Source organism: Dama dama, chromosome 9, assembly GCF_033118175.1.
Source record: "Dama dama isolate Ldn47 chromosome 9, ASM3311817v1, whole genome shotgun sequence".
NCBI classification, from domain to species: domain Eukaryota; kingdom Metazoa; phylum Chordata; class Mammalia; order Artiodactyla; family Cervidae; genus Dama; species Dama dama.
Genome location: NC_083689.1, coordinates 20,896,780 through 20,908,458, shown reverse-complemented (window position 1 = coordinate 20,908,458; position 11,679 = coordinate 20,896,780). Strand labels below are relative to the sequence as shown.

At 42.7% G+C, this 11,679-nt stretch overlaps 1 protein-coding gene across 1 annotated transcript; it reads right to left on the bottom strand.

Annotated features, from left to right (window-relative positions):
* Positions 1-7,746: 7,746 nt before the first annotated feature.
* LOC133062031 (heterogeneous nuclear ribonucleoproteins A2/B1-like) lies at positions 7,747-8,772 on the bottom strand. The gene has a single exon (XM_061150530.1). It carries the CDS (start codon positions 8,770-8,772, stop codon positions 7,747-7,749), a length of 1,026 nt encoding a protein of 341 aa, XP_061006513.1.
* Positions 8,773-11,679: the final 2,907 nt, after the last annotated feature.

Below are 11,679 nucleotides of genomic sequence, written 5' to 3'. Positions count from 1 at the left end.
TGACCCATAGACTATAACCTGCCACGCTCCTCTGTCCATGGGGTTTTCCAAGCAAGAATACTGGAGTAGGTTGCCATTTCTTATGCCAGAAGATTTTTCTGACCCAGGGATTGAACCCATGTCTGCTGCTTGGCAGATGGAATCTTAACTACTGAGCCACCTGGGAAGCCCAGGGAAATTACTAGATCCTCTGATTTATGGAGCATTTATTATATTATCAAGCTGTGTATTCAAACTCCTGACTCAGAATTTCAAAAAGTTTCACTTCTCTAGTTTATTTTAATCTTGGTAAAAGGAAAAGATTAACAGAGTAATGAGTGTTTAATGCAGTGTTGGGTATAATTTGGTGCTGTGATCAACAGTAAGACCAACTCAAGAGACAAAGAGAAAAAGCAGATGGGATGGAGGAAGAGAGGTCAGAAGGAATAAATAGAGAAAGAAATTAACTGTAGTGATGAATGATGAGATTAGAGAATTAAGGACATATTTGAGCAAAGAATTGAATTTTAAAAAAAGAAGAAAAGACCTAATACATTATGCATAAAGAATTTTCCAGAGGAGAGAACAGTTTAAACACTCTAAAGTCAAAAGGCATTTCCACTTCCTAGTGACTTTGGTCAAAAAGGAAAATACATTTTGTCTATTACTCTATGAAAACCTTATATACAAAAATATACAAAATCTTAAATATGTCTTAACAAACATTAACCCCTGGGAAATAACCTTCAAAAAATATCTTCTTGTGTTAACAATTACCATTTGCTAACTTAACGTGATTTTACAAAAGGAAAAGAAAGATACAAATGGCCACTTTTGACATCAATATGGACTTCTTACTCACCAGAAGAGGCTGGCTTGGAACACTCGTTGGTGTGGCTTCTCCCATCTTCGGAATTTGTCTTCTGACCCACGACTCAGATGCAGGCAATCTGTGATTTGCTGGAAAACTTAAGCTTCTGATCCCCCTTTTATGGAGTGAGTGAGTAATCCAATCAGTGGCTAATCCAAAGAAGATATCCTATCTCACATCACTGGGATTGGAGAGATTTTTAAATCACATTCAACAATACACTAAAAAGATCATACACCATTATAAACTGAGACTTATTCTGAAGATGCAAGCCGTTCACAAATCACTCAATGTGATCCACCACATTATCAAAACAAATGATAAAAAATCACATGATCACCTCAATAGATGCAGAAAAATATTTGATGAAATTTAACACCCATAGAGACCATTATACCAGCTCCTTAAAAAATCTAAGCATAGAACCACCACATGACCTAGCAATCCCACTCCTGGGTGTATAAGCTGAGAAAATCATAATTCGAAAAGACACATGTACCCCAATGCTCATTGCATCACTATTTACAATAGCCAGGACATGGAAGCAACCTAAATGTCTGTCGACAGATGAGTGGATAAAGACGATGTGGCACAATGGAATATTACTGAGACATAAAAGGGAACAAAACTGGGTCACTTGTAACAATGTAGATGGGGATGACAGAGGATGAGATGCTTAGATGGCATCACCAACTCAATGAACATGAGTTTGAGTAAACTCCGGGAGTTGGTGATGAACAGGGAGGCCTGGCATGCTGCAGTCCATGGGGTCGCAAAGAGTTGGACACGACTGAGCGACTGAACTGAACTGAACTGAGATGGACCTAGAATTTGTCATACTGAGTGAAGAAAGAGAAAGACAAATGTGTCAGAAAGAGAAAAACAAATATATATTAATGAATATATGTGGGATCTAGAAAAACGTCACTGATTTGCCATGCTCAGTCACTCAGTGTTGTCTGATTTGCAGGGCAGGAATAGAGACACAGACAGAGAGAATGGACATGTGAACACAGTGGGGGAAGGATGAAGGGGAGAGTGAGAAGCTGGGATAGTAGAAATGACACATATACACTATTGTGTGTCAAATAGCTAGTAGGAAGCTGCTGTGGCTTCCCTGGTAACTCAGCTGGTAAAGAATCCGCCTGCAACGTGGTAGACCCTGGTTCGATTCCTGGGTTGGAAAGATCCCCTGGAGAAGGAATAGGCTACCCACTCCAGTATTCTTGGGCTTCCCTGGTGGTTCAGCTGGTAAAGAATAAAGCTGCAATGCAGCAGACCTAGGTTTGATCCTTGGGTTGGGAAGATCCCCTGGAGGAGGGCATGACAACCCACTCCAGTATTCTTGCCTGGAGAATCCCCGTGGACAGAGGAGCCTGGCGGGCTGCAGAGCATGGGGTCGCAAAGGGTCGGACAACACTGAGTGATTAAGCTCGGCAGAGGAATCTGCTGTGGAGCATGGGGAGCACAGCTTGGTGCTCTGTGATGACTTAGAGGGGGCAGGGACATGCAAAAGGGCGAGGAGATATGTATGTATATAGCTGACTCACTTCACTGTACAGAAGACATTAATTCAACATTGTAAAGCAATTATACTCCATTTTTTTTTTTAAGTTTGTAAAGAAAGATGTGCATGCAGGCTCAGTCGTGTCCAACTCTTTGTGACCCCACGGACTGCAGTGAACCAGGCTTCCCTGTGCATGGGATTTCCCAAGGCAAGAATACTGGAGTGGGTTGCCATTCCCTTCTCCAGGGGATCTTCCTGACCCAGGAATCGAACCTGAGTCTCTTATGTCTCCCACATTGGTCGGCAGGTTCTTTACCACTAGCGCTATCTGGGAAGCCCTTGTAAAGAAAGATAACAAAAAAAGAAAATATGTGTTCTGCCCGTAGTCCGAGTCCCCGGTCGGGAAAGAAGACTCCTCGAAACAATGCAACTTGCAATAGGGGAATTTATTACTGACTCGAGCCAGGGCCTCCCGCCCTCACCAAGGGTGTGAGGACGGAAAGGCCCCGAGCCCCAGTTCTCTCGGGTATTTATTGGGTCAAAAAAAGCAGCAGGTAGTTGGCGCAAGCAGATTGGTTACACAGTTGCAAGGCAATTTTTGTTGGCCCAACATGGGGCTTTCAGCTTTCCCCTGATAGGTTCCCTTTTTCTTGCTAGGCATATGTTGATTGGCTAGCTCCAGGAGGCCTGATAATTATGTTACCCCGGGAAACCAGGCCTACTCCTAATCTAGGCTGCCTGTCATGGTGTTAGCCATGACAGCCTCACAGTATGTCCTTAAAAAAATATTTTGAGAACATTTTTGATGAAACATGGTAGGGGAAAAAAAAGATATGACAACAGAAGGGAAATGTGGGATAAAGAACAAAGTTCTTTTTCATTGTGACACATTAAAACCTTTAATGCTGAGTGCTTGACACTGGAATTATAAACAAACAGAGCACAGAACATCAGGCTGAGTGCCTGCATGCTAAGCCACTTCAGTCGTGTCCAATTGTTTGCAACCCCATGGACTGTAGCCTGCCAGCCTTCTCTGTCCATGGGACAGAGATCCCCTCCTCTCCAGGGGATCTTCTCCACCCTGGGAAGAAACATGTAAAAAAGAAAAAGACACAACATTCTAATCTAAATCACAACCTAGAGACCTTAAAAGTAGCTGTTACATGAGATAGAAACTTGAAGACTTCTGTATCACAACAAAACATAAAATATAAAGTATAGAAGGGTTATAGTGCTTTTATTTGCTAAAATATAAACAATATTTAATGACTTGAATCCTTCCATCAACACTGAACAATTCCAATCATCTTAACAGTAGGATTCATTAGGTTTCCATCATTTGGCAGATAAATAAGTAGGTATGAATAAGCTAACTTTAAAAAAGACTTCTCTTGCTCAAAAACATACTGAAGGATTTGCAACATCAAAGTAGTGTTTAAAACAAGAGAGAAATAAAGAACATGGGACTTGAGAACCCACAATAAAACATACATGTGTTGTGGGTACCAAGCTTGTCTCTGAAAGGACAGAGGGAGAGAGAGTCCAGGAGCAGTTTTTGGCTCTAAGAAGAAAGAATGGATACCTGGGGAAATAAATTCACAGGATTAAGAATCCACATCCTTGGTGACATCACTGAGCCAGCCTAGACCCACCATATGCTAAAGATTCAGGCTCCAGGCTGACTGTATCTTGTCTTACCTGTAGCTGAAAGCATTCTTCCTATGTTTTGAGTACAGAGTCTTAATCATGTACCTGAGTATTACATCATAGGCAGTCTGTCTACACAGTGACAAAGGTGATCATGTTAAAAACAGGCCAAAAATGAAGAATTTCTGAAACTAAAACACCGAGTCTTTGCTTTTTCCCCAGATGCAGAGCAGCCTAAGGCTCTGTATCCAGCGCCCAGCCTAAGAGCATCCAAACAGTGAGAGAAATCACTGCCTCCCTCCCCAAAGACTTGACCTTCCTGAGCTTTGATGATTCTCTGGGGATGTCACTGACTTGTTTATCTCCCTCCTCCTGTGCATCCTCTGCTCCTTACTCTTCATCAGTCATCCCCACACAGCCACCTGCGTCCTCTGACAGATCACATTTGGAGCTGTGTTCACTGTGGCTGTGGCCACTGTTTTGGCCAAAACCCTGGCTGTGATCCAGGCATTCAAGGCCGGGAAACCAGGAAGAACCATGAGGTGACTGCTGATAACAGGAGCTGCTATGCCTTTCCCATGTGCTCCATGATCCAGGTGATTATCTGTGGAGTCTGGCTGGGAACCTCTCCTCCTTTCCTTGAGATGGACACACTCTGAGTCCAAGGAGCTCCTCATCATGTGCAACAAGGGCTCAGTCACTGCCTACTACTGTGTCCTGGGCCACCCGGGCCCCTTAGCCCTGGGGACCTTCTCCTTGGCTTTCCTGGCCAGGAACCTGCCTGACACCTTCAGTGAAGCCAATTTCCTGACCTTCAGCATGCTGGTGCTCCTCAGTGTCTGGGTCACCTTCCTTCCCATCTGCCACAGCATCAAGGGCAAGGTCATGGTGGCCGTGGAGATCGTCTCCATCTTGGCCTCTGGTGCTGGGCTCTTAGGCTGCATCTTTGCCCCAAAGTGCTACATTGTTCTTATAAGAACTGATAAAAACTCTTTGAAAAGTTTAAAGAATAAGTTGAGTTCCAAGGGAAATAAACATTTTTAGGTTTTCTCTCATGAGTTTCTATCACATTTTTAGGATCTTGAACAACAAAATGTTTAAATATTATATATAATTTATAATACCTGAGTGCATTACATCAAATTTACTATTATATCAAATGTTCATTCAGATATCAAAAAACAACCAAAATTGCTTTTACCTCTATTTATCAGTGATTCTACTCTCTCTTTTTCAGAGTGTTTGTATATAACTGCACTGTCATCAAGACTCACACATAGGTTTTCTGTCTCAGACTAATAGCAAAAGCTGTTGAATCTAACCATTTCTTCCATTATTAAATATGCACAGCCTCTGCTTTTCCAGCCTCTCCTCTATCCTAGTAAAAGGTATCTCATAACTAAGAACTTTTCAGAGCACTCTTTGTTGTATTTCCTCCTATTACTTCCTTTTTCCGGAAGAACACAGTGCCCAAAATTTCTTTCATGTACCTTGTAAGAAATATCTCTATATCTAAGGCAGAACAAACCCTCAGGCTCCTCAGGCCACCCAAATGGTGCGGGTCAAGGATGGGGGAGACAAGGATGGGGGAGAGGTTCACCACTACCTCAAGGCCTGGGCCAAGGTCAGTGGGAGGCCTTGCTGAGGGCTCTGGAGCCCTGCAGGACACAGCCCCTAGCCTGATCCCTGGGCACCCCCACCCCCAGCTCAAAAGGCTGGGTGAGCTGGAGGGCCCCTGTGAGAAGGCCAAGCTCTGCCTGTTACCTCACTCCCCACCTCATCACCACCACTCCAACAGCCCTTGGCTGAATGGGCCAAGTGAGAGTCACCCATTGACTTCCGTTTGCTCGGGGGAGGGGCCCACTGCGGCGCCAACCAATGACTGAGCAGGACTACTAATAGTCCCACCTTAACCGTTGCTTGGTAACAGGGTGGGGCAAGTAATGGCAGTGAGCCGCAGCTCCAGGCTAAGGGCTGCACTCAGCCGGCTCTAATACAGTCTGGAGATGCAGGGGGACCTCTCCCCATCCCCATGGCCTCTGTGACCTGGCGGCAGCAGTCTGCATGGGTTGCAGGCTGGGGGACATGGCCCCTACTGCGTGGGAGGACCAAGGAACCCGAGGGCCAGCTGGGTCCTGGGTGACTGGCTCCTTCAGTAGGATGGCTGGGCAGCGTCTAGGGACTTGGCCCTGAGGAAGCTGCCAGCAGAGATCTTCCTCTTCAGTCTGGCCTGGGTACTGGTGGGAGGACCCAGACTGGGTGCTAGACAAAGGTTCTTGGGCGGGGTAACCGGCCCCGGCAGGGAACCCCTCCTCTTAGCCAGGACGTGAACCTTGGAGGGTGAAAGCTGTGACTTGGGACCTTATTCTTGTCAGAACAGAGAATAACATTTGTTTGGTGGCGATTTACAAGAAACCCTGGAGAAGGGAATGGCTACCCACTCCAGTACTCTTACCTGGAGAATTCCATGGATAGAGGAGCCTGGTAGGCTACACTCCATGGGGTCGCAAAGAGGCAGACGCGACTGAGTCACTAACACTTTCACTTTACAAGAACATCATTACCTTTAATGTGACCCTGATGTTATGATCTGACACCAAGAAGTTTGCAACAATTTACCATGTCCCTCCCTCACCTTTCCTAGAAAAGGGCTTTGCTGAAAGCTTTCAGGGAGTTTGGGGGGGTTTAAGGCATGAGCCACCCATCTCCTGGCATGCCCCTGCAATCAATCTTTCTCTGCTACAAACTCCCACATTTTGGTATTATTTGGCCTCATTGTGCTTAGAGCACATGGACTTGTGGTCAGTACAGTTAGCACTGCTGTTGATATCTAGGAAGGATGTTCAGAGAGTAATCTTAAGAATTCTCATCACACACACAAAAATCTTTTTTTCTTTATCTTTTTAAAACTATTTGAGATGATAGATGTTAGATAATATTATTGTGGTAATCACTGCATGATATAGATGTCTTACATTATGCTACACACTTGCAAAATATATAGTACTATACATCAATATCTCTTGAAAGTAGAAAAAATATCACAAAGATAAAAATTTAAAGTACAAAAAGCTATAAATGAAAACAAACTACAATTATTTTTCTTTTAGAATTATTTTATTTAAAAAAATCTACAATTGCTCCATACCTCTATACTCTAAAATTTAATGAATAACATTATTTCTTATTATAACATACTCCTGGCTAACAGCTTTTCAAAACTTGAGTAAAATCTTTAAAAAGTTTTCAGAAGTCACCTGAAACTTGCAAATTTAACGTTATCAAAGAAAGAATGCTTCTACAATCTCACAAAGACCACTACAACAAACAAACAGGAAGAAGCTGAGAAACTATCTCCAAGACATTTTTTTCTTGGTAGAAAACCTTCTAAGTTTAAATATAATTTCATTATATGATATAGAATTATCTTCTTTTACCCCTCCACAAAAAGGACAAGTAACTTGTTTTTTACTAAAAAAGAAAAAAATATTTCATCAAAGTTTTCAAATTCACTTGCATAAAATTCTTCACAAGTGTCTTTTTATACAGCCTTCCAACCCACCAACAGAGTGGCTCTCTGGACCTGTTCTACAGTCTTCGGCCACATCACTACCTATTTATTCATGACTGAGATAAGAGTTTCCTTAATGTACTTATTTCAAAACCTGAAGCTGTTCTGTTATGTCTGGGCTCTCATTCTCTGCTATTCAGACAGTGAAGCCCAGGGCAAACAGGAAATAGCTCAATATCCACTTCTCCCTCCATAACTCCCACATCTTCCACTGCCTCCTGGGCCATCATTTCCTCCACCGTATGGGGCGACCTTGTTCCTGCCAACTCCAAAGCTTCCATTTCTCATTGGACCATAGTTAGGAGGTTGCTGATCATAATTTCTAAAATTATTGCCATGACCACCTCCAGAGAATTCCCACTGGTTGCCATACCCAGGACCTTGACCACTATATTCTCCACCTCCTCCTCCATAACAAGGGTAACCTACAAAATTGCCACCTCCCGGTCCTCCTCCATACCCATGATAACCACCCCTAGATCCAGGACCATTTCCATATCCATCAGCTTCTCTTCTAAATTTAGTTCCTGGTCCTCGTCTAAAATTTCCACCCCCACTAGAAGAAACACTAAAATCAAAAGGGTCTCCTTTTCTACTTCTAGAACCGTTGACTTGCTGCATTTCCCATATTGACAAAGCTTTCCTGACTTCTGCATGATGACCATTGATGGCATGGTATTTCTGCAACACTATCTTATCCACGGGATCATAGTCATCAAAAGTCACAAATCCAAAGCCTCTTTTCTTGCCTGACTGCCTATCAGTAATGATCTCAAGGGCATCAATTTTTCCATATTTCTCAAAGTACTCTCTAAGATGATGCTCCTCAGTATCTTCCTTAATTCCACCAACAAACAGCTTCTTCACGGTCCAGTGGGCCCCCCGCTGTCCAGATGCCTCTCTTGGGACAGCACGTCTGGGTTCAAGCACTCTGCCGTCAATGGAATGGGGTCTGGCCGCCATGGCAGCATCCACCTCAGTCATGGATGAAAAGGTGACAAAACCACATCCTCTTGATCTTTGACTGGCAAAGTCCCTCAGGACCACACAGTCTGTGAGTTCTCCCCACTGCTGGTAGTACTTCCTCAGACTTTCTTCTGTGGTTTGAAAGCTCAAGCCACCAATGAAGAGTTTACGGATTTGTTCCACCTCTTTCTTTTGCCTTTTCGTAGGAACAGATTTCCAGGTTTGCTCCATCACGGACTCGGTTGTTTCAGCCTGATTTCCCATAGCAGAGGGAGATGAGAGAGATCTCAGGGATGAATGCAGACCAGATATGTCCTGGCTCTGCGGTGAGAATTTCTGCTACCCCAGGAAAAAGCCTCTAGGAGCACCTCCACGGGAACCCAGCGATGCTGCTATGGCCTCTAGGCACCTTTCTGTCTTCCTGCAAAACACCATTTCCAAGAGTAACCTTTCTCATCAAATTAACAATGCATTTTCTCTATTAGTTTCCCAATTTTGAAATGCATATTTTATCAGCTCTTCATTTTGTGTTGATTTTCTCACTAAGTTGGATACTCAGTGGTTTACAATGGCATACTCAGTCACTTTGCTCTTAGAAGGAGCTCAAATATATTTTTTTGAAAGAAACTATTCAAACTCCCAAAAACAGCCTCTGAAGTTTTCTCAGAAAATCAACTTCAGTTGTACAGTGATATCATCTCTATTGTTATCAATCAACTTTCAGTAGGATTTCAACTCCTTTCTCTTTTAATCCATGTAAGAATCTGATCACCATAATCTACTTAAAATGTAAACCTAATCAGGGTATCCTTTCTTTTACACCTAACACTTCTTTCCTCAGAAGATATTTTTAAAGGAGAAAATACAAATATCATTTCATTTCTATAGGCCCACCATAATTATTAATATTACCCCTCTCAACATCTAAGATGCCACAGTTTGGAGGAAAAAAGCACTTGATCCTCCCATTTACAAAGCATCTATTATATGCCAAGTTGTGGACTAAAATTCACGATTCAGAATTTCACTTAACAAAGTCATTGCTCCAGTTTATTTGAATCTTGATGAGAGAAAAGGGATCATAGACTAAAGAATGTTTACTACAGTGCTAAGTACAGTAAAGTGCTGTGATAATAAGGACAACACAGTAACAGAGAGAGAAAGAGGGAGATGTGGAGGAAGAGAAATAAGAAAGAAAAAATATTAATGACAGTTATTAATGATGAAGAGATTGGGAAAGGTCAAACTGATGACATGTGAAGCAGAGAAGTGAAGTTTTGAAGAGAAAAAGACCAAATACCTTGTGGGTAAAACATTGTTTCAAAGAGAACTATTTAAACAGAACCTAGGTAAACACTACATCTACCTCATACAGAAAGATTTTATAAAAGACAAAAGTAGACAGACAGACACTCTCTTGCCATCACTCACCAGAAGAGGCCAACTTGGAAATCTGGTCAATGCAGGTTCCTCCAGTTCCAGGAGTTGTCCTCTGACCACTCTTGAGATGCAGTCATGCCGTGGCTCCCTGGAAAGTCCACTGACTTCTGCCTCTGACTCTCCTTTTATAGGGGAAGAGAGTGAATAACCCAATCAGTAGACAACCCAATCAGTAGACAACCCAATCCAGAGGACATGGTCTCTCTCAAATCCAAGGTATTAGAGAGATTCCTAAATCTATACTCACAAGCACAAGAATTTGAGGCTACTGACACCATCAGATACAATTGTAAATGAAAACCCTCAGGGCCCAGACAAACACCAATGCCACTTCATAGTGATCTTATTTTTTAAAAATTAGCTTATTATCCCCAAGAAAACTTCATACACATAAATACACAAAACTTGTAATCTTTCTTAATACTAACACCAAAGAGTATAACTTTTAATTAGGTGACATCTTGTCTTAAGGGCTACTGTTTGCTAAATTAGAGAGATTTTACAAAAGGCAAAAGTAGATACACAAACACTCTCTTGCCTTCAATATGGATCCCACACTCACCAGAAGAGGCTAGCTTGGAAATCTGGTCAGTACAAGATCCTCTATCTTCTAAGAGCTGTCCTCTGACCACTCCTGAGATGCAGACATCTTGTGACTTGCTGGAATGTCCACTGACTTCTGCCTCCAATTCTCCTTTTACAGGGGAAGAGAGTGGACAACCCAATGAGTGGACAACCCAACCCAGAGGATACACTCTCTCTCAGAAGGCAGGCACTGGAGAGATTCCTAAATCTGTACTCACAAACACAAGAATTCAAGGTTACTGACACCGTCAGATACTATTGTAGATGAAAAAACTCAATACATTTGGAGGGGTGGTATTTGCTGTCTCTACCAACATGAAATGTTTTTCTTTCACTTGGTAGCCAATATTTTATGTGAATAACCTTTAAAAAGGCATTTTTATATCATATTTCCTTCACAGTAAGGTGTGTGTGTGTGTGTGTGTGTGTGTGTGTGTGTGTTCAGTTGCTCAGTCATGTCCAACTCTTTGCAACCCTATGGACCAGTGACAGACTTTATTTTCTTGGGCTCCAAAATCACTGCAGATGGTGACTGCAGCCATGAAATTAAAAGACACTTGCTCCTTGGAAGAAAAGCTATGACAAACTTAGACAGCATATTAAAAAGCAGAGACATTACTTTGCCAACAAAGGTCCATATAGTCAAAGCTATGGTTTTTTTTCCAGTAGTCATGTATGGATGTAAAAGCTGGACCATAAAGAAGGTTGAATGCTGAAGAATTGATGCTTTTGAACCGTGGTGTTGGAGAAGACTCTTGAGAGTCCCTTGGACTGCAAAGAGATCAAATCGGTCAATCCTAAAGGAAATCAACCCTGACTATTCATTGGAAGGACTGATGCTGAAGCTGAAGCTCCAGTACTTTGGCCACCTGATGTGACGAGCCGAATCCTTAGAAAAGACTCTGATGCTGGGAAAGATTTAAGGCAGGAGGAGAAGGGGACAACAGAGAACAAGGTGGTTGGATGGCATCATTGACTCAGTGGACATGAGTTTGAGCAAGTTCTGGGAGATGGTGATGGACAGCGAAGCCTGGCATGCTGCAGTCCATGGAGTCACAAAGAGTCAGACACGATTGAGCAACTAAACAACAACAATGGACCATAGCCTACCAT